This window comes from Talpa europaea, assembly GCF_964194135.1.
Source record: "Talpa europaea genome assembly, chromosome: 7".
In the NCBI taxonomy this organism is placed as follows: Eukaryota; Metazoa; Chordata; class Mammalia; order Eulipotyphla; family Talpidae; genus Talpa; species Talpa europaea.
This window is the reverse complement of record NC_140074.1, coordinates 98,323,675-98,349,204: the sequence shown is the minus strand read 5'-3', so window position 1 is coordinate 98,349,204 and position 25,530 is coordinate 98,323,675. Positions and strand designations below refer to the sequence as shown.

The 25,530-nt window shown below is 50.2% G+C and overlaps 1 protein-coding gene across 1 annotated transcript in view; it reads right to left on the bottom strand.

Moving 5' to 3' along the window:
• Positions 1-208: 208 nt before the first annotated feature.
• LRRC75A (leucine rich repeat containing 75A) overlaps positions 209-25,530 on the bottom strand; it is a gene marked incomplete at both ends in the record, with an annotated part of 40,491 nt that continues 15,169 nt past the window's right edge. The window contains 3 exons of the mRNA XM_084237026.1: positions 209-749; positions 2,776-2,891; positions 10,964-11,092. Of these exons, the coding sequence (XP_084093152.1) occupies positions 209-749; positions 2,776-2,891; positions 10,964-11,092 (786 nt within the window). The remainder of the gene's footprint in view (positions 750-2,775; positions 2,892-10,963; positions 11,093-25,530) is intronic.

The following is a 25,530-nucleotide window of genomic DNA, read 5'->3' as shown; positions in this document are numbered from 1 at the left end:
AATGACTGCAGGAGCCAAAAGTCAGATAAACCATTGACAAGGGTAGATGAAGAGGATCAAAAAAGTATTACACAGTCACCCTTTTCCAGATGATACAATCTGGCTTCTCATGGGTGTGTGGTCTCATTACAGGGATCCCTGTAATGCCTGCTTTAGCCATCCTACCCCAGAGACTCCCACAGTGGGGGTGAGGACCCCCACTTGCATGTCACGTCTGAGCTGCATCTATAGTCTCCCTGTCTTTGTGGTCTTGGGCTAGGACCAGAGGGTCTCCTCCAGGGTCCTCCTGGCCCACTGTGCCATCCCGGGCCTCCTCCCCACTACCTGGGCCCTCGCCCAGCTCTAGGATGGTGGGTAGGTGGCCTTGCTTTGGGGAGCGTTTGCGCAGGCTGAGAAGGAAGGGCTGGGGCAATGAGAAGATGTCCACATTGTTGCCCAGGTCAATCCATGTGACATTAGGGAACTTGCTGGGGTCCTTAAGGGTGTCGGTGAGGTCTCGCAGCAGGGCCCGGGTCAGCCGGTTGCCGTTGAGTGCCAGTGTGGTGAGGCGGGGCAGTGTGCTGAGTGCCGGCAGAAGCTGTAGGACCATGTCATCTGTGAGGCCTGTGAAGCCCAGCTCCACGCTATCCACCTGCTCCCCACAGCGCTGCAGGTAGCTGGTCACCCGCTCCAGGTCACGGGAGGTCAGCGGGATGCCGGACAGGTCCACTGTGTTGTCTGGAGGGCTCCCGGCCAAGACGGCCTTGAGGCTGAAGGGGAGAAGGGACAAGCAAGTTTCAAGCAAGGAGGCAGGCCTGTTCCCCAGTGGCAACAGTGGCCACCACCACATCAGCCTCTGCTTAGCCTGTGACTCCAGGGATGAGAGAAACTGGAGACTTCTGGTTCCTTGATGTCACTGCACATCTCAGCTTGGCTAGGCCCACCTGGCCAGACTGAGGGACCACAAGTAAAAGGCATAGGTGTTTCTTCACTGACTGTAAGGGTACATTCTGGGGCCACAATGCCTGTGTTTGCATCTTAACTCTTTCTACTTGTGTGACCTTTAGTTTGTTCCTTAACCTCTTTCAGCCTCAGGTATTTGCCTGAAAAACAGAGCTGCGTACCAAAGAGTTTTTTTTTTTTTTTAAAAAGATTGGTTTATTTATGCATACAAGAACTGGGTTGTAGGCCCGAGGTGTGGGGTGGTGAGAGGATTCACCAGAGATAGAGTGGGGAGCAGAACAGGCGGATCTACTGAGATACACTGCTGAGGGGAGCAGTGTGTGAGACAGGAGGGGTCTGTTGCGTCATGTGGGTCACCTCCCTGGATGGGGATCGAACTCGTGCTGCAGTGGCTGCGGATAGCTTCATAGTACTGTGACTTAACCCCTTGTGCCACCAGGGAGGCCCCCACAAAGAGTTGTTAGGTAAAATGATCAATGTAAATCATTTAGAACAATGTCTTATATAGGTAAGTGACAAGTATTCATTCTGTCAAATATACTTGATTCACACTCTGTCAGGAATCTCTTGGGCTGGGCTTCCTCCTTCCCCAAGAGTGGCACAAGATGCCTAAAATCCTTTCCAGACCACCTGCCCCACCAGATAGGAGGCCTCATGGAGAGGTCTGGGGCACAGCAAGGCAGGCGAATGTGCAGGGCATAGGGGCTCCCGTGGGAACAGCTGACTGCTGCAAGCTGAATGCTTCCAGGTGCCACTGGATACCCCTTCCTTTCTTCCCTTTCTTCTTGCCCTGGCCACAGACTGCCCCATTTCCAGGCACCCTGGGCAAGCCCTGAGGTCCCAACCCTGGAAGGTGGAAGGAGAGGTAGGTGGAAGGTGGTCACCACATGCTTTAAGAGCATACTTTAACCAGCAGCCCAAAGACCACAGCGTGGGCATCCTCTTGGCAAAAGAGGATTAAGTTCCTACCTTTGGGGGTCTCTTAAAGCTGGAAGTTTGCTCATCTCGCCTTTCACATGGGCCAGTCTCAGGGAGTTTGAAGGTAAAGCTCTCAAGGCCTGACATCTAAGCACATGAAACACTGCCTGGCATTTATTCAGCATGATTTAAGTGTTGGGTGTTGCTGATGTCATTAATAATACAGACTTATTACACCAGGGAAATAAGTATTGTAGTGGTTAACAGCCTGGGTGTTGAATCCAGCCCCACCACTTACCAAGTGGGTGAGCACGGCCCAGTCAAGTAGCAATAGTAACAGCCCCTACCTCACTGAATCCTTTAAACAGTGTTCATTAAATGCCTTCTATGTGCCAAGTTCTGCCATAGGCACCAGTGAACAAGATAACAAATAAGAAGTGCAGTTCAAGAGTAGTTTTAAGTGGGGGAGCAGGAGGGTGAGGGGGGGCATGGCTACTTGGGGAAGGTTTGTCTGAGGAAGTGGCATTTGAGCTGACACATAAAGGAAAAGAAAGCCGTCCATCAGGAGACTTTGCTAAGAATTCCAGCAGAGCGATGGGCGTGTGCAAAGGCCCTGAGGTTGGAAAGAGGTTGGTGTGTCTCTGAACCAGCAGGGTGGCAGAGCTGCCTGTGTGGCTGAGGTGAGGGAAAGCAGGAGGGGTCAGACCAGACAGGGTCTCTTTGGATTTCATTCAGAGAGAAAGGAAACCACCTGAGGGTAGTGAGACTTCTGAAGAACAGACTGAGCATGCATGTGTGTAGGGGAGACAGAAGAGGAGGCCCCTAGATTCCAGCAGAGCTCAAAATTAGGTTGGATTTGTAGAAGGATGTTGGATTGGGGGCAGGGCGGGTGGGCCTTAGGAGACCAGAACTCACCAAGCCTGCGGCTTCCTCTTCACCAGCCCCCTGGGCCGCCTCCACTGGGAGTGGGGGCTGAGGTGGTAGGTCAGCTGCCGGCACAGCTTCTCCATGGCTCCTAGTGCATCGCCTTCCTGCAGAGGCAACCACAGGCAGTGGGTCCCCGAGTCAGTGGAGCAGGTGGGAGAGCCCTCACCCCTACCTCCTGCTTCCTGCCTTTGGGGAAAGGGCACAGCACCCCCAAGCTGAGCTGGGGGAGGTCTGCTCTGATGAAGGGCACGCGCCTTAGCAGAGGGCAGGTCGCGAATGGAGTTGCATGATGCTTTAAGCTTCTGTGAATTAGTTGCTATCATTGAAAAAAATTGAAATTTATGCAAATCTGGATTCCAGGCGAACTGACAACTGACTGAAGCTGAATGCCAGCTCAACCATTAGCCAGAATTCACTATGGTTCCTGCCAGTCCCCAGTGTCCAGGGCCATTCTCCTAATTTACTTGCTCAACAAATATTTGCTGAGCACTGACCAGGTGCTAGGCACTTGCTCCAGGAGCTGGAGTCACAGCCATGAACAAATGTCCGTGCTGTCATATTTCACATAGTAAAGATGAAAGTGGTGGGCCTCCCTGGTGGCACAAGGGGTTAAGCACTGCACTATGAAGCAATCCGCAGCCTCTGCAGCGTGGCTGGCCACGGAGAAACTCATGGCGAGGCAGACCTCTCCTGTCTCCCCTCAGCAGTGCATTTCAGTCAGTCTGCCTGTTCTGTTCCCCACTCTGTCTCTGATGAATCCTCTCACCCCCCACACCTCTGGCCTGTACCCCAGCTCTTGTATGCATAAATAAATAAATCTTTAAAAAAAAAAAAGATGAAAGTGAAATCTTTTTACCATGTCTCTTTTACCTATGTCAGAAGTCAGAAAAGAAAGAGGGGACAAGTCTTTCCCAACCTAATTTATTCATTTACATTACCTGCACGGCCCATTAGATTTGCCTTTTTGAGACACTGCATATTATAAGCTGAACTGTGTCCCACCCCAAGTTTCAGGCTAAAGTTCCAATCCCCAACCCCTCTGAATGCGACTATTTGGTAAAGAGATAATTAAGGTAAATGAGGCCACTGGGTAAGCCCAATCCAATACTAGGACATAGGCACAGGAAGACCATGTGAAGACAAAGGAGAAGGTGGTTGTCTACAAGCCCATGAGAGAGCCTCAGAAGATACGAACCCTGCTGACACCTTCCTCTTGGACTTCCAGTCCCCAGGCTGTGGCGACATTTCTGTTATTATGGCAGCCCTAGCAAACGCATGCAGTGGGTTAAAGGACGCAGCAGACAGTACTACAGAGACCCCAACTCTGTCCCAAGGGAGGTGAGTTCAACAGTCACCAACAGTCACTCAGTCAAGAGTGAGTGGCCAAGAACATGCTCCCCCCAGATGGTCCAGTGCCAAGGACCATGAGCCAGGCAGTGTCAGGGCTCAGCTGCAAACCCACATGCAGATAACAGTGTGGACTTGGTGGGGTTAAACCATGAGCCCACGTGTAGCGCTCAGCAGAGCGCCTGGTGCAGAGAATGCTCAGTAAAAGACCAGCTTGATTATTAGTATGATCCCTCTGCTAATGGAGAAGGAGCATGCACTTGGGGTCAAACTGTGGATTCAAACCTTTGCTTTGCTACCTCCTGTGTGCCCCTGCGCAAGTCACTTGACCCCTCATCTGTGAAGATGGATAACCACACTGACCTCTCAGAATATTCTGTGAGGGTTAAATGAATGCCACTTGTAAAGGCGCTGAATAGAGCACTCTGTAAGCTCTCCAGGAATGCTGGATAAATAAATACTGTGTTGTATTGTGAGAACTGCAAAAACATGCAGAACTCTGCCACGGTAAAAGGTTACTTTCACCTAATCTCAGACTTGATGGGCTTTTAAGAAGGATGGGTTAGCTTCTTGGATGAAGAAAGGAAACACAGACACCCCAGAGTGAGGAGGAAACAACTGTACAAGGGCTTGGGGGTGGGGTGTGTGACAGGCATGGGAGCAGGTGACAATCTGGGCATAGCCTGACCACTTCTCACCACCTCCTCGACTACCCCTATGGTCCGAGCCACTAGTGACTGTCACCTGCATCGCTGCACAGACATTACATTGGGACGTTACGGAATTCCTGCCATACCCTAAAGCAGCACAGGATTTCCTCACCCTCATAGTACAGAGGAAGAAACTGAGGCTCCTCTCAGTGGCTGGGCAGATGGAAAGCAGAGAAGGAGCCTCTGAGGGAGGAAGATAGGAGGTAGAAGGAGGGGGTGAAGTAGCCAGAGAAGTGAAACATCTGAGCAGGGATTCGGAGGCAAGGGAAGGTACAAGATGGGATGGGATTGGTTTAGACAAACTCTCTGGTCTCCAGTTGCCCTCTGGCTTCCTACTGCCCAAGCCTGTCTGAGAGAGGAATGAATGTCACCTTTTCCCCTGGGCATTTGCAACCCATTTGCAAGCTGGGATGACAGCTGATCCCTAGTTTCTTGCTGAGCCTAGTGGTATAGCTGAGATGCAGATGGATTTACAGTGTTGGACACTGCTTAGCATCTGACTGACTCCCCTGGCCAGGGGATGAGCTGAGGGGGAAGAGCTACAACACTAAAGGAGCAGAGAATTATTGGACACCAAATGGTGGAGAAGGCACCTTCAGAGAAGCAGGAGTCAGCAGAGCCATGGGCACCAAGGAGAAGAGGTCTGTGCAGTCAGACACCCCATGGACGCCACTGGAAAGCCAAGGATGAGGCCTTGGCCAGCACAGGCTCAGGGAGGGGGAGTAGCATAGGGGATGGGATGAAGGTCAAGTTGAGGGGAGGTGACAGAGGAGACTGCCTCTAGAGCTGGCTCCACTCCCTCCAACCCTCCCCCACACCTCACCCTTGGCAGGATGGAATCTTGAGGGGTTTTAAAAACACTGCTGCTTGGCCAACTCCAGCCATGGTGTGAAACGCAGGCAAGAGGATTTTTTTTTTAAAGATTTATTTACTTATGCATACAAGAACTGGGGTACAGGCCAGAAGTGTGGGGGGTGAGAGGATTCACCAGAGACAGAGTGGGGAACAGAACAGGCAGACTGACTGAAATACACTGCTGAGGAGAGCAGTGGGCGAGTCAGGAGAGATCTGCTGCGCCACGTGGGTTGCTCCCTGGCCCGGGGATCAAACTCGTGCTGCAGAGGCTGCAGATAGCCTCACAGTGCTGTGCTTAACCCCTTGCCACCAGGGAGGCCCCAGGCAAGGGGATTTTTAAAAGATGCCCTCTCCCCTTCTCTCCTCCCATTCCTTGTGCGGCTAATGTCGTGACCCTTTAAAAACCGGAAGGACCAGTGGGTGGGGGCTGGTGGTCTGCACAGCGTCACCCCTGAACCCCACCCTCTAGCCTGGACAGCTGGGCTCAGAGGAAGAAACAAAGAGGGGAAGAGGTGGCAAAGTAGTCGCTGCAGTGTGGCATCACTGCCATGAGGGGGCAGCCGTGTGCAGGGCAAGGGGACCCAGCACGGGCCCAGCCCATCCCCATCTGGGAAAGAGAGGAGCGGGGGTGGGGGGGGGGCTCCTTAGTCCCCAACAGGGACGCTGCTCTGCCTGCTCGATAAACACCATCTTCAGCTTAGACTACTTCAAGGTGTTTCAGTCATTTGCAACCAGAAAAGCCTTCAGCAAACCCATTTAATTTCCCCCCCACTCCCCACCAGCCCCACTCCATCACTTTTCAAAGTCCCCTCCAGGCTTCCCTCCTGCTGAAAACAGGCCTGAAATAGGCCCAGGGTTGGAAGATTAAAATGAGAAGGTGGGGAAAAGCCAGCAAAGCCACAGAGACAGAAGGGGAGGGAGGAGGCAGGGAAAGAGCAAGTGCAGCTTCTGTGCGGTTCTGTGCCCAGAAACAGCTGCCTCCAGGTACAGAGCAGCCTTGCCCTGACAGCTCTGAGCAGGGAGTTCTGGCCACAGCGGTGTGAGTGCCCTGCACCTGAGGTCTACTGGCCCACCCCCCTCTGGGGACTTTTTCCAGAAAATGGTGCCCACAGCAGCCCCTTTGTGTGACCAGACACCCCTCTTGAGCCACAGCTCAGTGGCCCCCAGTGGGCACTGGCAGAGAGCTGCCTCTCTACCTTCTCCCTGGAATCTGGAGTTGAAGGAGACACACCTCCCACTCCTCCAGGGGCTGAACCCTGCTAAACAAACTGGGGTGCCAATGGCAGCCCTGTTCCTGCCATCTGATGAGGGGAAGAGTGAATGGAGAGTGAGGCCTGTGGAGCTGAGAGGAGGGATGCAGTTGCGTCTGCACTGTTTCCTCTGCAGTTTCAGTGCTTCTCCAAGCTTGGCTGCCTTTGGGTCCCACAAGACCCCTCAGAACCAGAAGGATAATTTCTCTTCTGCTTAAGGCAGTCTGAAAGGCTGCCTGTGACATTGCCCCAGGCTGCTCAGGGGACACTCACTGAACTGTCAGAAAAGAAGCTCAAGGCAGGCCCTTTCAGGAGGGCTCACAGCTCTGACATGCTTCATCTCTCAACTGTCAGATGGAGACACCCACCGCCCCCTTCACTTCCCAGGCACTGTTGTGTGCTGCCCCCAGGACTCCAGCAAGCACAGGCCTCCAGTGCCCTGCACCTAAAGGCTTCCTTGATTCAGTCACAAGTTCATTCATCAAATATTGATTGTCCTGCCTACCGCATACCAGATGATACTCCAGATGCTCTGTGGGGGGGGGGGTGGAGGGGGGGCGGTGCTTCTGTGTACTTCCTCTCCCAGTCCACTCTCTGCCCTTCCCTTTGCTCAGAAGGCTCACCAGTACAAACAGCATCACCAGCCACCTTGCCCCTGCTTCCACTGTGTTCAGCAAATGGGAACAATTGGGAGCAAGATCAGAGGGCAGGAGAGAAAGGTCAAGGGATTTATTCTTCAGCATGAGTGTCAGCCACCCTCCGAGGTCCCCACTGTCGCTGGCTGCCCTGGACTCATGCCCTGTGTTGGCTCTTCCCACATCATATCAATAGAATGAGGTTAGAGCATGAAAGACGTGTGGCTTCTGTCTTGCTCTCTCAGCTTGCCCGCTCTGGGATAAGCTGGCTGCCGTGATGTGAGGATGCTCAAGCAGGAACAGAGGTCTCCCGCCAACCACCATGGAATGTGCCATCCTGGAATGGGTCTGCCATCCTGTCACGCTGTCTGACACCTGAAGCCCTGGTCAATGTCTTGATAGACCCTAAACTAGAATTCCCTAGCTAAGCTGCTCCCGAATTCCTGACCTATAGAGACTATACAATGGTAAATGTCTGATGTCTTAAGCCAGTAAGTTTTGGGGGAATTTGTTATGCAGTAATAGAAAATATAACCCGGTTCTGGAAGATTCACCCTGAGTCCAGTCCACTGAGGCCCTTCCATGGTAACAGCTCCCTGCTGCTGCTACCGGTCTTAGGGTATCTATCTCAATGTCCTGTTCCTTTCCTTCATTTTGCCCACAACCCTGGAAATAGTGCCTCATTAAACTCAAAAATTCACAGTAGAAAGGGACACCTACTCTCTGCTAGGACCTGCCTGTGTAGGATGCAATCATGAACAAGAGAGGCACTATCTCTTCCCTTCCGGAGCTTATATTCTAGTCGGGGAAGCACAAAATAAATTAGCTAACACATAAGTAAGCAAGATAATTTTGGACACCAGTAGTTGAAATGAACAAATAAATGACAAAATAAACAGGGCACAAAATAGAGTTTGGTCAGGAGACAAGTGGGGTAAGCGGGTCAGAGGGCCTCCAAGAGGCTGGCCAGGCAGCGTCTGCGTGAGGAAAGGGGAGTTCAGACAGGAGCCAGTGGCATCAGAGGTGGCAGCAAAGTCTGCAAGGTAGGAGAGGGTCTGGATGCTCCAGGAACAGAGGAGACCTCCTGGCAGGAGCTGGGAGCTGGGCTGAGTGGGGGAGATGAGCTGAGGGGTCGGAGACCTAGGCAGGGTGAGAGAAGGAGTATGGATTTTAGTTAAAATGCAACGCCGGGCCATAAGGAAGGTTTTTCAGTGAGGTACCCGTGGAGATTGTGCTCCAGGATTCCTGGAGGGGGATGCGGCTGGGACTCAGAGGGCCGTGGCCATGGAGACAAACTGACAGCCGGGACATACTAGGGATCCAAGGTTGTCAGGACTTGCTGACTGTGCTGGAAAGTGTGGGCGCTCCTTCCAAAATCCCTTGGACTTGCTTTTCCCAATTTTGTGCCCCTTCCTGCTTCATTATGCTGCTGCCTGTCCTGCACCTGCTCTGCTTTGTAGTAGCCGCTCCCAGGCAAGCTCAGGGAAACAGGCATACCCAGGAATTTACAGTCCCTGGGGCAGCACTTCATTCTCCCTAGTAGCAAGGTTGGAAAGTCAGTCCCCACCTCAGGTTGCGACAACTCTGCAAGTCAGTTACACCATTGTCCCCATGGAGCAGGAGGACGCTGCCCTTGGAGGACAAAGCCTGAGCTCGCCTGCATCCCCTAGGAGACTTCCGCAATGATCGCTGTGCACACAGTGTCTGCTTGTGGGAACCTGACTGCAGAAATGACAGAGGCGGCGGGCTCGGCTGGGCTGGGCTGGGGTGCAGCAAAAGGAAGGAGACTCAATCCCTGGCTGGCTGATCAGAGTGAAGAGTGGACTGAGTTTGGGCTGGGGAGGGGGGCTGAGTTTAGGAACACCCAGGTGGGAATGTCCAAGAGGTGGAAGACTTTACAGTATGAAGCTGGGCTGCTCTAGAATAGGCAGGGGTTGGGCAAGGCCCCCCACAGACCCCAGCCTCAGCTTCCCAGGCCAAGTCAGGTATAAATTGAATGAGAAGCAAGAATGGTGCCTGATACCAGCTCCTCTTCCCCAGGACTTGAGGCACATAGTCTGCCAGCCCTTATTACTGACTTTTTCTTACTGTTCCACATTCGAGTACTGCATCCCTGCCTCTTGGCTCTACCCCTCCAACTGCCCCCATAGCTCCCTGCCTTCTGTAGCCAGCATCCCCCTCAGTCTTGGCACTAGATAGCCTAGAAACCACAGAGAGGGCCTGAGGCAAAGCCCCAAATGGAGGTTCAGTCCCAGAGCAAGGTTCCAGCCCCTTGGGCGTCCATGTTCACAGAGTGAGGGGTGGGTCTGGAAGCCAGCTCCTCACTCTTGTCCTTGACACTGCCCTGAAAGCAGAAGCTTCCTGGGCCTCCCCTGGTGGAGCAGGTGATTGAGCGCAGCGCTGTGAAGCTGTCCGCAGCCTCTGCAGCGCCAGTTCGATCCCTGCCAGCCAGCCAGCCAGCATAAATAAATAAATAAATAAATAAATAAATAAATCTTAAAAAAAAAAAAAAAAGCAGAAGCTTCCTTCTGGTACGCCTCCATCCCTCCATGGCTTCCTACCCCTGCCATAGAGGAAGCGCTTCTTTTGGAAATAGCTGGAAATTGAGGGGTGGGAGAGGAAGAATCAAAACAACAAAGAAACTTAAGTATGGGGCTGCCCATCCCTGCCAGGGTCCTGATGGCAGCTCTGGGTGAGCCAGTCTACACCTGGGAGCTGCAGGAATGGGCAGATCCTCCCATCGAGAAGGGGCTGAGAAGCACCTGCAGAACCTGGAGAGCCATGGAGATTTTCCTCCATATATCTCAGTGGACTTCAGTAAAGTGGGTGGGTAAGGAAGACAGTGGGGTGTGGTGGGGACTGAGGCAAACTGGAGAATCCCAGGCAAGGTCCCTGCTAGACTTACATGGCATCTTGGTTCAAATAGTCTTGCACTAAGTGTATGGCTTGGTGGGCAGAGAGATGGCTGGGTTTTAAGTCTCCCATTTCTCCCCATCCCTACCACCTCCGTTTTCATGTCTTTATGCAGGCTACAACTACACAGCTGTACATGGTGGCCCTGGTTTCACATATCAGGGATGAATACTCAGCTCCAGCCCCATAGGAATGAGTATGTCATGCTGCTGGAGCTTCCGATTGTTCAAGGGCAGCTGGGTATAGAGCTTGTGTGCAACATAAACACTGGCACTGAATCCAGATTTAATATACTCCATGGGCCAAACAAACCCTGTGCTGATGGTGTCAATGTGCAGCCTCCACCATGGATGCTGAGCCTCAGGACAGGCGGGCACCTCAAAGGGGTTCCATATTTTTGGGCACTGTGCTGCCTAGAAAGGTGCCCACCTCACACCCCTGGGCCCAGCTGGCTCAGCCACCCTACCGGCTTGGGGCAGTGGATGTAGCGGGCCAGGCTGATGATAAGGTCATGTGTGATGGGGTCCACCAGGTTCCTGAAGCTGGCATAGCGGTACAGAACATCGTCCAGCGAGGTCGACTCCATGCCCAGATCCTACAAGAGTAAAGGAGAACCAGAGGTCAGGGGTGGTCCTGCCCTACCCTCCAGTCCCACCCAAACACCCGAAATTGTCCCTGGAGGCGACTCAGCTACCCCCTCCCTGGCAAAGGAAGGAACCCTCTTCAAAGAGGCTTTTCAACCTGCAAGGAAACATCTTCCTCAGGGGGCAGGGTAAGCCCCTGCAGGCTCCGCAAACATGGTCTTCCTGGTATATGGGCCTCTTCTGAGATAACCCCACAACCTTCACTGGGTCCAGTTCCCCTGAGGAGGAGGGCAAGGCTGGCTGCCTGGGCATTAGTAGCTGCTTCCCACCCAGGGCAAGTCCTGGCACAGAGCAAAATCCCCTGACAGCTGTGTATTGACATGGATTTGTTTTCTTTCTGCTTCTGCTCCTTCTGTAGATGACCCAACCTTGGCTTTGCTTTGCCTTGGGGATATGTGTGTGAGCTCTGAGGTTCAAAGGAGAAGCTGCCAGGTGTACAAAAGAAAACCCCTGAGGGGTCCCTAAGAAATGGATCAAGTGGGGTTCTCCTAAGGGAGGGGAGGGGGATAGAGGTGGGTGGCACTGCGTGGGCTGGGCAGTACACTGGCAAGCCTAAAGGACAAGGGGTTGGGGGAACACACACTGGGAGCCTCTGCAGAGACCCCTGCCCGCTATTAAGTCAGGGACTCTTGGGGCACAGCCAAGAGCAGTGACCAGCATGGGTGAGGTCTCAAAGGCCCTGCTATAAATGTTCTGGACTATATAAGATCCTAAGATTCTTGTCCAACTCCAGGGAAAGGGCAAAATATGACTAACCTTGAATTTCCCACAAGTCAAGCTGGTGGGAGCTTGAAAGAACTAGTGCTTGAGAGAAATGAAGAAACAATTTTCTACCTTCGAGTGTTGGACTAAACTTTATGCCCTGTATTTGGAAGAGTGCGGATACACTGGCCTTTTTTCAACGCCCCCTCCCCCAGTGCCTGTCGCCCTTGGGTGGGCTGTGCTTCCTGCTCCTAGCTCCACGCCTTGCAGACCAGGCAGTACGGACATCTCCCCAGGGGGCATGCACTCACCCTGCCCTAAAGACCAGGGGCTACTGAGGAGGGGCAAGCAGGGAGGCAGCACCACTCACTTTTGCTGCCCTCACCCCACCTCTCTAGGCCCCAAAGCCACATGTGGAACAGCCCACCGAGCACAGCCCAGAGGCGGGTCCAGCCAGGATGGCAGGGTGCTGAGAGCCAGGGACAGGAAATATGTGGGGGACTGGTGAGGGCCAGCAGGTGACTGACCCTTTCTCTCAGTGGACAGCCTGAACCTCTCTCAATGCCTTTCCCCTGTGCTGCTGGGACATCCTGGCAAGGCAGGGAGGCTGGGAATCATTGCTCCCAGTTTCCAGGTGAGGAAAGCAGGCCCTTCTTCAGCTATGATGGAATTTTGGACGTAGGGAAGCTGGACCTATGGCCTTGCCTGGGACCTTCTTTGGAGGCCTGCTTTGGCTTATCTTTACTGAGGGTGAGCTGGGCTGAAGACAGGCTGGAGGCAGGAACGGTGTCCTATAGTTTTCAGCTAACATTTCTAAGAGCAAAAGAAGAAAAGGGAGGCCTCCCTGGTGGCACAAGGGGTTAGGACACAGCGCTACGAAGCTATCCGCAGTCACTGCAGCACGAATTCCATCCCTGGCCAGGGAGGTGACCCATATGGCACAGCAGACCTCTCCTGTCTCACCCACTGTGCCCCCCAGCAGTGTATTTCAGTAGATCTGCCTGTTCTGTTCCCCACTGTCTCTGGTGAATCCTCTCACCCCCCCCCCCCCGACACCTCTGACCTGTACCCCAGTTCTTGTATGCATAAATAAATAAATCTTTTTTTTTTTTTTTTTTAAAGAAAAGGTCTTTGCTGGATGGATCTGGATGGGCCAGGATGCCAGGCTCTCTGTCCCTGTGGGGAGCCCTACTGAGCCCCAGTTCCATGGATAAAGCCCTCTGCTCTCCTTGTTAGAAGGAAATGGATTCCAAGTTTCATTGAGGACACCAAGGGACCAGTTTGGGGAGTTTTGTTTTAATGAGACGAACCTGAGAGGCAGACTGCCATGTCCTGCACTGGGTTCTCTGGCTGCTAAAATAATTCACTGGGGCTCAGGCCTGGATGCAGGCAGAGGGAGTCTTCTGAAGCGGCCGTGTTCTAGAACTAAGGTTTTTTGAGAACCAAGTGCAACAGGCCACAGCTGCATCCTGGGCCATTTACATAAGGGCACTGTGCCTCAGTTTCCTCTTCAGTAGAATGGGGACAGTGATTCCTGTCTCACAGGTAGGTGAGGGAAATAAGACAGTAAAGCCTCTGGCAGGGAAGAAAGCCCCCTACAAAGCCCCCTACCCTCAGTCCCTCTCCTCCCACAGGTCCCCCCTGGGAGACCTCTGCTTATACAGTGTGGTTCTTCATCTCTCTTTGTGCCACAGGCCACACAAAAGCCATGATTTCTCTCTCTAGAAAAGCACAGGGGTCAGGCCAAGACAGGAAGCTTGCTGCACACAAGCCATGCTGACCTCACAGTCAGTAGGATGTGTGGGCCATAGGGACATGTATGACCTTAGGACACAAACTTTCCTGGTTATGTGTAAAAACAGGGCCCGGCCCTCCCTGGGGCAGGATGAGGCAGGGGATGTAGGAAGGGAGAAAGTCAAAGGGCTTGTATTCAAGAGCCAGAAGCTCATGTGCTCAAAGAACCCTGGGGTGGGGGTGGGGGCCGAGTCCCGGAACTGGAAATGGAGGGATGATGCATCCAACGGTCAGAGGCCACATGTGGCAGGAGGAGGTGGAGGGGAAGGAGGAAGAGGAGGAGGGAGACATGGATTTGATCTTTCCTGTCTGTCCTGCAGGCTGGGCCACCTCTCTGTGGATTGTCAACTTGAAGGCAGCCTCGGTCCCCCTCTGCTTCAGCCATGTACCCCTCTCCTCAGTGTGTACCCCAGCTCACAACATATGCCTCGTGGTTACCTTTTACACACATCCCTGTTTCCTGTCCTCAAATGCCAAGGGGGAGAAAGCACTGGATTCTAGGCTCTCTCCAGCCACCAACTCACTGTAAGTCTGCGGGTGTGAAATGGGTAGATGAAGAGTCAAGCCTGGCTCTGGCAGAGCAGCTGTGCTGGAGCTCTATAACTAAAACCCCTGCTGGGGTTTCCTGGGCTCCTACCAGTCCCATTCGGTCTTCCCTTCCCTCCTCCTTTCAAGACCAGTAGAAGCAGTTGCTGGGGTCAAAGACAGGCTGCCCCCTGCCCCCCACCTCCTCCCCACCCCAGGTGCCTAAGAGGCCTGCTGATTATTTTGAATTGGAAGAAATTAAGACACAGAATGATTTTTTATTTATTTATTTTTTTTGCCTATTTATCTCCTTGAAGACAGGAAAATAAATCTCAGTGGTGGTCCGGGAGGTGAGAGACAGCCAGCCTGTTGCAGCCTTACCGCCCCAGACTAAGCTTGCAGAGTCTGCTTTTATGCACCCATGGATAAACCCTGCAAAATGGCTTTTTCTTTAAATTGCGGAGTTCTTCTGGTTTTTCCTCCTAAACTTACTGCCCCTTTTCTAGACACTATATAACCGCACTGGATGACCAGATGAGAGGTTCTATTGTTCTACATGTGGGGTCTCTGTGCACAGAATGAAAGTTTGTCTTTTTTCTCTCTAATCTCTTTATCAATTTATTTTCCAGCCATACAATCCTAGAAGGTAGAGGAAGATTAGCTTCATCTCCAATGCTCTTCCATTCTGGAATATTGTTGAAAACCTTAGTCTCTAACCCAGGAGGCTTGGACAGATCCGGGAGGATGCAAAATTCCTTCCCAGCGCCCCACGCCCTCACACCCTCCACCCTCCGCCACTCCAGTTGCTCAGGGTGCTGACAATGGCCTTGGCTCCCTGGGCTGCTGTTGTCTAGGTTCCTTTAGTTGGTGCTCAGGAAGGGAAAGGGTGGGAGGAAGAAAACTGGGGGAGGGTCTCCCAGAGAAGGCAGACGTGGCCCTCTCCCTAGGCTCTGGGTAACTGTGAGTCATGGCCACCGCCCTCTCTGAATTCCAGCCGGGGTGGGGCTCCCGAAGGTCCCAGGCTGGATTACAAGGAACCGCAACAGGGAAGCCAGATGGGTCAGGGCAAAGGCTGCTGCATGTTTTATTGCTGGCTTTCCTTTGACCCAACTAGGCCAAAGAAATACATGCCTTGCTTTAGGATACGTCTTGTGTCCCACGTACCTCTGGTGACTTTGGCTCCTTGCTATCCTCTCCGTGCCTCTCCCCTAAGCCTGTTTACTGGGAATGACCGTTGTCTGACTTTGCACTCAAGATACCTCCCCCTGCCCCTACCCCATTACTGTCCAGCAGGGTCCCCTAGCTTTGCTATGGCCTGGCTCCCCTGTTAGGACAAAAGTGGTGGATGAGCAGTGACTCCCACGTGCACAGGGGGAAGTGGAAGAATCAAGCCTCTATGTAGCTCCTCCCGTCATGGCTTTGGCCTTGGAGGAACTGGTCTGCCTTGCAGTGAGGGTGACCCTAGCTCCCTTATTATGGGTCTAAACAATACCAGCTCTAGTTGCTGAGCATATGGATGGTTTCTCATCAGAAATCCTGGAAACATCAGCAGGTGAGCCTGAGTCACTGCCATGGGCAACTCTGCTCAGAGAGTGTGGCTGACCTGGTACTTGAGCACGAGAGCCAGGTTTGAGGACTCCTTCCAATGGAAAGAGAGAGGTTGGGCCTGAAATTAGGGGCATGACTATCCAAAAGTGAGCAGAGATTCACATAGAAAGGTCAGAACAGCATTTCTCAAAGTGTGAAGCTGGCCCCTGAGATCCTTTAAGGGGCTCCGCTCCAATGACATATCAGCATGCTAGATTTTCTTTGTAGACTGCAACCCAAAAACCTATCACAGGAGACCGAGTGCAGAAGCAGCACAAGAGAATCCAACGACCTTCTACTAAGCCACACCATTAAAGAGATGGGAGCAACTGTGAAATAATGCCACTCTTTCACTGCATTTTTTCCTTAGGGAAAAATAGTTATTTTGGTAAAGATTTCTTTCTTTCACATGAGAGCTTATTCATTTTAAATGAATACATAAATCTTTAAGGTATCTTTTATTTTGATTTCTAATACATTTAATAGTATTCTTCAGATATAACCCACATTAAAAAAAACTTTGAGGTTCTTGATAATTTGAAGGAGTATAAAGGTTCTTCAAAAAGTTTAAAATAGAACTATCACACGATCCAGCAATCACACTGCTGGGCATGTATCCAAAGGAAATGAAGACAGGCTATCAAAGAGATGTATGTACGCCAATATTTATTGCAGCATTATTCACAATAACCAAGATATAGAAAAACAACGTAAGTGTCCATCAATAGATGAATGGGTAAAGAGCTGGTGTACACACACACACACACACACACACACAGAGGGATACATTCAGTTATGAGAAAACAGGCGATCCTGCCAATCGTAAAGCAGTGGATGGAACTTCATGACATTATGCTAAGTGAGAATAACCAGACAGAGAAAGACGCCCGCATGAGATCTCCTATATGTGGAATCTAAAATTAACTGAATTAGAAGGAGCAGACTGGTTACCAGGGGCCGAGGATAGGGGAATGGGAGATGCTTGTACTAGCAACTAGTACTGAAGCTCTATGCACAAAACCATGACTGTAAACAATAAAACTGTATTATAAACATTAAACTAGCTAAGAGGCTAGATTTTAAAAAAAGATTTATTTATTTATGCATACAAGAGCTGGGGTGTAGGCCAGAGATGCAGGGGGTGAAAGGATCCACCAGAGACAGAGTGGGGAACAGAACAGGCAGACTGACTGAAATACACTGCTGAGGGGAACAGCGGACGAGGCAGGAGAGGTCTGCTGTGCCATGTGAGTCAGCTCCTTGGCCAAGGGATCCAACCCGTGCTGCAGTGGCTGCAATTACTTCATAGTGCTGATGTTTAACCCCTTGCGCCACCACAGAGGCCCTAAGAGGCTAGATCTTAATTGCTGCTGCTACTAGAAGATCATGATGTGAATTGACAGGTGTCAGATGATGCTACAGTGGCAACCATATGACACTATAATTGTATGAAATCATATGCTGTACACCTTAAACTTATACAATATTATGTCAATCATATCACAATTAGAAAAAGAGATGAAAAAATAAAGAGTACAAAGGGATCTTGATACTAAAAGAAGTTTGGTTAAAACTAGGTTAAAAGAATGGGGTCCTTTGGGAGAAAGGGGGTAACCTGAAAGTCAGGGAGGAGGTTAGTCACCAGGGAGGCCATGAGAAGACTTATCTTACCAGTTTTGCATCCTGAAAAAGCTACTGGGCACACCATCCCCCCTCTTACATCAACTTGATCCTTCAGCAAGGCTCCTGTCTATGCTGGCAGAGCTCTGCATGGGGGATGTCAAGGGGTCAGGAGAGGGATGTGGCCACCTTTGGTGTCTGGGAAGGAGGAGCGGTATTCAATCCAAGGCACTGGCCATGGACTTTCAAACTAGTGAGCAATGGAGAACAGGCACCCATGGTACTGTCATTGCTACAGGGGTCTAGCTCCTCTCCTGGGCAGTCCCAGCATACTGTCCCCTTCCTAAGAACATCAGTTTAACATACAGGGTAGCCCCCCAAAATTTTGACAATCTTTCAAAGTCATCAGAGGGGCATCCTTCAATGACACCCCCCAAATCCCTGAAATTCCTTTCCCGTACCTCTGCCATGGCCCCAACTGTCCTGCAATTTCTCATCTCCACCCTACCCTCTCTCACGACCTAGACCTTCCCTCTCTTTCTGACACATGGCATGACATGGGTGAACATTTCCTCTAACACTAACACTTCCCTCCAATACTCTGGCCAATCTAGGGCAATAAAGTTCCCTCTTTTATTTTTTTTTTAAAGAGGCATGTATTTTTATTTATTTGTTTATTTATTTGTTTGTTTGTTTGTTTATACATGCACTGGGTACAGTCAGAAGCGCAGGAGGGTGAGAGATTTCACCAGAGCCAGAGCAGGGAGCAGAGCAGGCAGAAGAACCGAAGTACACTGCTGAGGGGAGCAGCGGGCGGCAGGAGAGGTCTGCAAACCATGTGGGACCCTCCTCCGGTGGCAGGGAAGCAGCCGGGGATCGAACCGGCCCCCGCAGAGGCCGCGGAGAGCTTTGCAACCCAGTGCTCAACGGCTGCGCCACTGGGGAGGCCCAATAAAGTTCCCTCTTGACACCACTTCCCCCAGGGCCCAGAAAATAGTAAGGGTCAGTGACAATGTGGAAAAACTGGAACCCTTGTGCACTATTGATGGGAATGTAAAATGGTGCAGTCATTGTAGAAAACAGTATGGAAGTGCCTCAAAACATTAAAAATAGAATTACCATGTGACCCAGCAATTCCACACCAAAAGCATTGAAAACAGGGACTTGAACAGGTATTGGTACACCAGAAAGTCGAGGGGTAGTTAACATGGGCGGTGGTGGGGAATGAGGAGTTACTCTTTTTTTTTTTTTAAAGATTTATTTATTTATTTATACAAGCACTGGGTACAGTCAGAAGCGCAGGAGGGTGAGAGATTTCACCAGAGCCAGAGCAGGGAGCAGAGCAGGCAGAAGGACCCAAGTACACTGCTGAGGGGAGCAGCGGGCGGCAGGAGAGGTCTGCGCGCCATGCGGGACCCTCCTCCTGTGGCCGGGGAGCAGCTGGGGATCGAACCAACATTGCAGAGGCTGCGGGCAGCTTCGCAAGCCAGCGCTCAACCACTAGCGCCACCAGGGAGGCCCAGGAGTTACTCTTTAATGGATATACAACATCAATTTTGTTAGATGAAAAAAGATCTGGAAGTTGGCTATACAACAATGTGAATGTACTTAGCACTACTAAAGTGTTAAAAATAATTAAGATGTAAATTTTGAGTATTTCACCACAATTTAGAAAAAAAACGTCAAGAGAGCCAGACAGGCAAACAGAGACACCATCCTGAGGAAAGTGAGAGTACAGGAAGGGGGCATGTGTATATGACCATTTTTTCCTTCCCTCTGAATTTGCTTATTACAAATTTTTGCCACATGTTCAGCTGTGGATCTTTTTTCTTTGAATTTATCTCCAGCGTTGGGGTCCTTCCATCTGTAAGCGGAACTGTTTCCAGCCTGTCTCTTCATCAGAAAAACCAGTGTTGGTTCTCGATGGCTTCTGAATTTCTTTTTTCACATCCTTTCCACACTATACTCTCACAGAGGGTTTCGAGTCTTTTTCCCTGGCACTCTCTTATGTTCTCAACAGAAACTCTACTTTCACCACCTCCAATAAGCACTGCAGGTCATGCCTTTACAATTCTCATTTTGTTCATTAATCCCCTTTTCATCTCACTCTGTGTCTCCCCACCCCCATCTTGACTTAGCCCTTTTTTTGTGGCATTTTGTTCTTTTCCCAAAAGTTCATTTCTTCCAGATCCTACCGTAGATCATTTTCAGATGTCAGGGTTCAACTTTTATAGTATTTATTCCATATCCAGGGCTCTCCCCCTATTTGCTCACATTGGAAGGAGGCTCAATCTCTGAGACTGATCTCTTTCAATAGGTCCTATGTGACATACGATAATATGTATTTATTTGGTCTTTGTCAGTTTTTGCCTTAGAGCTCCTAAAACCCTTGGAATTTCCAAGTGATGTCTTTTGCTGTACTAATGAGACACTTTTGGACTGTATCCAGGGATGGGGCTGGTTGTCAGGAGAACCAACCATGTGATTAGAGGGTTGGAATGTTCAGTAGCCACTCCTTCCCCCACAACCTTTGGGGAAGGGAGAGGAACTGGAGGTTGAATCATTCACCAATGGCCAATGACTCAATCAATCTTCAAGTCTCAAAAAAACAAACAAACAAACAAACAAACAAACAAACAAAAAACCCAAAAAACCAAAAACCAAAAACCAAAACCAAACCTCCAAAGGATGGATTCAGAGAGCTTCCAGGTTGGTGAACAGGTGGATATCTAGGGAAAGCAATACACTCAGAGAGGACACAGAAGTTCCATGCCTTTTCCCCATACCTTGCCCTGTGTGTTTCTTCCATCTGGCTGTTCCCTGCATTATATCCTTTGCAATACAGTGAAAATCTAGTAAGTAAAATCTTTCTGTGAGTTTCTGCGAGCTACTCCAGCAAATTAAGCCAAACCAAGAAGAGGGGTATGGGGACCTCTGATATATAGGTCAGAAGCACAGGTAACAACTTGGACTTGGGACTGGTGAAACAAGTGCAACAAGACTGCTGAAAGGTGCAACAAGAGACAGTTCTTGTGCGGTTGAGTCCTTAACCTGAGGGATCTGACGCTAACTACAGGTGATAGCGTTGGAACTGAACTGAGTAGGACACCCAGCTGGTGTCTGAGAACTGCTTGTTGGTGAGGAAACCCCCTCTTCCCACAGGTGGAATTGGTGACTAGAATCTTGACTTCATCCCATAGCTGATTTCTGAGTAAGAGCTGAGTCCACATCTTCAGGCTCTGGCTTGTTAAGGAGCCCAGCTTGCGGTTAAGTCACTGACATTGAACTAATGTGACTCTGCCCTTGGGGAAGGTACATATTTGCCCATCCCATGGCCTGGATCTGATACTGGCCAACAATGGAGTCCATGGAAAGCCACGACAATGTCTACATCCCCTGGAATTTCTCCATCTCTGGCAGGTCCATCAGCCAGTTCTGGGGTCACCCTCTGTGAACTTCTTTCTCTGAAGCTCAGCAGTAAGCAGTGTGGAAGAGTGGTGCAATGAGGGGAGGGTGGAAGCGACAACTTTCTACACCCAAATCACCACTTGTGTGGGAACATGGTGGTTCCTGACTTTCTGATTGAAGTCCTCTGACAGAGGGAGGAAAGGGCTCCCTGCCTTCCTTTTAGATCTGATTCAAGAGGGGAAGCCAGGACCAGCTTCTTTTAGACAGAGAGGGGGGTTTCTCCCAGACTGGCCACCTGTCTTTGTTTTCAGCCTTTTTTTTTTTTTTTTTTAAATGGTGTGTCTTAGGTATTTTAGGGGAAAGCTGGGAGGAGCCACATTGGAGGCTGCCAGGCACACTGCTATTTTAAACCACAACCACCCCCTTCCCTTTTAAACTGGAGGTTTTAAACCTATTCCCAGAAGGGAGGCCCTGCGGGAAATTAGCTTGTATCTGTCTCTTTCCTCCAGGCATGACTCCACAGTTTTTGCAACAATAGAGCCAAGGAAAGGAGGGAGGCAGCAAGCTCTGAATACTAACCCGCAAAGGTAGACAGCTTCAATATTGAAACCACCAGAGCTGAATGTGCAAAGCTAGTTAATGAGGTTGTAATCAAACACAGTCCACCAGAAGGAAATTAATTAGAGTCCAGAGGGCACGCAGGAAGCGGAACAAGCTTCTTTTTCTCCTCCAGGCTCTAGAACATCAGGTGCAGCTTATCCTAAGGGAGGGGACAAAGCCTGTGGTGCCACCTGCTCCCAGTGGGGTGATTGAACTTGGGTTCCCCTCCCCCTGACATTCTGGCTGGCCTTTGCAGGGGGTGTTCCCAGGGGAAGGAACTGTCAGGAGCTGTTAGGGAAAGGCAGCTGGAGGAAGCCACCAGGGAGAGAAGCCACAACATCTCAGCTGGCGTGAAGGAGCCTGACGCAGACTCCAAGGAAGCTGCTTGGTCAATGGCTTGAAAGTGCCACAGAGAACAGAGTGGGTACCTGGTGTTGGGGTACACAACTGAACGTCAGAAAGAAATGCAGGATGCAGTGGGCTAAGTGGTATCTCCCCAAAAAGACAGATCCGCATCCTAAGCCCCGGAACCTGTGACTGTTACTTCTGCTGGAATAAGGGTTTTTGTGGATGTGAGTAAAGGATCGCAAGATGAGATCCCCATCCAATTGGTCCCTAAACCCAAGGACACGGGTTCCTATAAGAAACACACAGAGACAACAGACACAAAGACGGAGGCAGAGATTGGAGTGATGCATCAGCCATAACCACCAGAAACTGGAGGAGACAAAGAATGAAATCTCCTGAGAGCCTCTGGAGGGAACTTGATTTGGGACTTTTGGCTGCAGAAGTGAGAATGAATTTCTGTTGTTCTAAGCTACCAAGTTGGTGGTCATTTGTTATGGCACCCTAGTAATCAAAATGGAGATGGCATTTTCCCCAAGGAATACCTCTGGAAGAAAATAGGTACCCTTCCCTCCCCTGGTGGTGGGGACCACAGCCAGAACACCCAGAACTTGACATTCAAGCTCTACCTGCTGTTTCCACCAGCTCTGGGTCCTCTCTGCGTGTGTGTATCCCTGACACACTGTCTTTTCTGTCTGTTCCCAGGTGGGATTGGTCTAGTTAGAGATGCATCCTGTAGGACCACGGCCCTAAGAAGTCTCTCAACTTGTAAGAGGAGCCCTATGGCTCCCGGTCCAGTGGTACAGCAGAGCGTGCGTGGCTTCCCAGCTCCCCTGTGCCCCATGTCAGATGGCTACAGTTGGGGTTTGAGTTTGAAACCTGTGTGGTTTTGAAAATGCAACAATTAGGTTTAAAACCTGGGCACCCTGAAAGCCATATGAGCCAGAGATCAGATGGATTTGGACACACTTGGTTTGTTTTTTTTTTTTTTTTTAAAGATTTATTTATTTATTTATATAAGCACTGGGTACAGTCAGAAGCGTGGGAGGGTGAGAGAATTCACCAGAGCCAGAGTGGGAAACAGAACAGGCAGACGGACGAAATACACTGCTGAGGGGAGCAGCAGGCGTGGCAGGAGAGATCTGCGTGCCATGTGGGACCCTCGCCGGCGGCTGGGGATCGAACCCGTGCTGCAGAGGCTACGGGCAGCTTCGCAGCCCAGCGCTCAACCGCTGCGCCACCAGGAGAGGCCCTGGATACACTTGTTGACACACTCATCCTGACTCTCACTTGGGAAGACCTTTGTGTGTGGCCTCTGCTTTGACCGCCGCACTGCTGCTCCTGCCTCTAGCACGACCATTACCACCTGCTGATAGGCGCCTCTAAGAGCTGTTCGACTCTGCCTGATCCTTTATATCATCTGCTGACCAGTGCCTCTGACTTGTACCCACGCCACTTGTAGAGCTGCCTCCTGCTGCTGTTGCCTTCAGTGCTGCCTGCCCAGCTCAGCTTGTGACTGTTGCTGCCAGCTTCTGTGGTGCTGCCTCAGGAGTGCCACCTGTGATTACCTCCAGTTGCCACCATGGGTTGGATCCTGGTCCAGTGCTTATCAGCATGCCACCACCTCCAGGGTCTCATCAGAGGCTTTCATCAGACACTGCAGATACTGTTTGGGATAGGACAGGAGGCCATTTGTGGCCTCAGAAGCTCCTTTTCCCAGTTTCCCCTCTGTAAATAAGCCCTGCTGTTGGTGCACTCTGAGTCCATGTCATGTCTTGTAAGGACATGGGTGAGGACCCATGGATGATGATATCCCCCAGATGTGCATGGTTTCAAACTGGGTATGAGAAAGATCACTTAACAAGCAGGGGCTGGGAGAAGGGAAAAGGGGAGCTGCTGTTTAATGGGTACAGAGTTTCAGTTTGGGAAAATGAAAAGTCTTTGCAGATGGATGGTGGTGATGGCTGCAAAACAATGTGAATATACTTAATGCCACTAAATGATAGCATAAAAATGGTGAATTTTCTGTTATGCATATTTCATTACAATAAAAAAAATACAAGTGGTGTGCTCACAGTCATGTCAGTATGCAAGCAGCAGAGGGCTATCCTTCGGTCAGCACTGTCACGGCAGGTTTCTGTATAAGAGAAGGTAATCACTGAGGAATCTTACTTCTGGCTCCCTGTGATTCTTGTCATTTGCGTAGCCTTCGATATAAGCCCAAGGGAATGAGGGTGTGCACAGGCCAAGAGAATGCACCAAATGGCTGCAAGAGGTGGGGCCCTGAGGACAGGAAGCACAGGGAAGGGACTCTGAAAGAATGGAGTAATAAATAGAATATCATCCAGCAATGAAGATGTCTGGATGCAGGGGGAAGGGGAGGAATTTGGGGTGATGGGTGTTGAGGACTGAAGAAAGAGCAAACAAGTACTGGTACCAGGGGACTGAGACTATCCACCAGGCCCACTGGCTTCTGGGCTCATAGCTTTTTTTTTTTTTAAAGATTTATTTATTTATGCATTCAATAACTGGGGTACAGGCCAGAGTTGCAGGGGGTGAGGGGATTCACCAGAGACAGAGTGGGGAATAGAACAGGCAGACTGACTGAAATACACTGCTGAGGGGAGCAGCACGTGAGACAGGAGAGATCTGCCAGGTCATGTGGGTTACCTCCCTGGATGGGGATCGAACTCGCGCTGCAGTAGTTGCGGATTGCTTCATAGTGCTGATGTTTAACCTCTTGCGCCACCAGGGAGGGCCCTGGTCTCACAGCTCTTAAGAGTGGAACTGCTTCTTTGCATAAAGTCTCCTTCACCCAGAATGGGTGGCATTAAACAGAGAGCCAAGGAAGTGAATCAAACTTAAACAGAGGAATGTATGAATCTGGTGTCTCACACATTTGTAATGCTTAAAAGAATTAGGTGTATCAGACTACCTAACAGATTATTCTTGCAATTCCAATTCAAAATGGGTAATTGAGTATTGACTTTAGGCTTATGATTTTAAGCAGAACATTAAAAGAGAAATTGGTTAAATTTGTAAGTTTCTTTAATGTTTAAGAGAACTTAATATTTACCCTATTTACAAGCTTGAGTTGATAAATTTAAGAATTTGGGGAAGTCTTGCTTTTTAGGATAGGTATTTAAAAATCGGTATTTATAAACTTAAGACTATAAATTCCTAAAATATGTTAAATTTGTAAAATCACTAAGATAAAGAAATTTAATTAACCAAGTTATAAGCCACCTTCCTCCCCAAACACAATCATTTAAATCTGCTAGATTCATAAACAGAGTAATGATAACTGGCTAAAGTCTTAAAGAAACATTAGGCTTGAAAATTTCCACCTCAATATATTGAATAGTAAGTAATTGAGAAAACCCAAGTGGCTACAAGTAGCCTGTGTGTATGTGTGTGTGTGTGTGTGTGTGTGTGTGTGTGTGGTGTTTGAATGTGTGTTGTGCCATGTCTATGTATACATGTGGTGCACACATGTATGAGTAGTGTTTGTGTGTGGTGTGTATGCAGATGTGTACACATGCATAGCACACTTGCATTGTTTACATGAGTGTGCATGCACAAACATGCCACCAAGAACACCAAAACTCTCCCAAGGACAGGATCATGTGAATGAAGTAGGAGCCTGACAAAGTCCGATTCTGTGGGTGGGGGATGGTGCACCAGGTAGGGAGGGCGACTGAAATGAAGAGCCAGAAGCACACAGCCCAAACCTGGAAAATACCAAACAGCAAATCAAACGTGCAAAAATCATAAAAGTGGGCCTCCCTGGTGGTGCAAGGGATTAAGA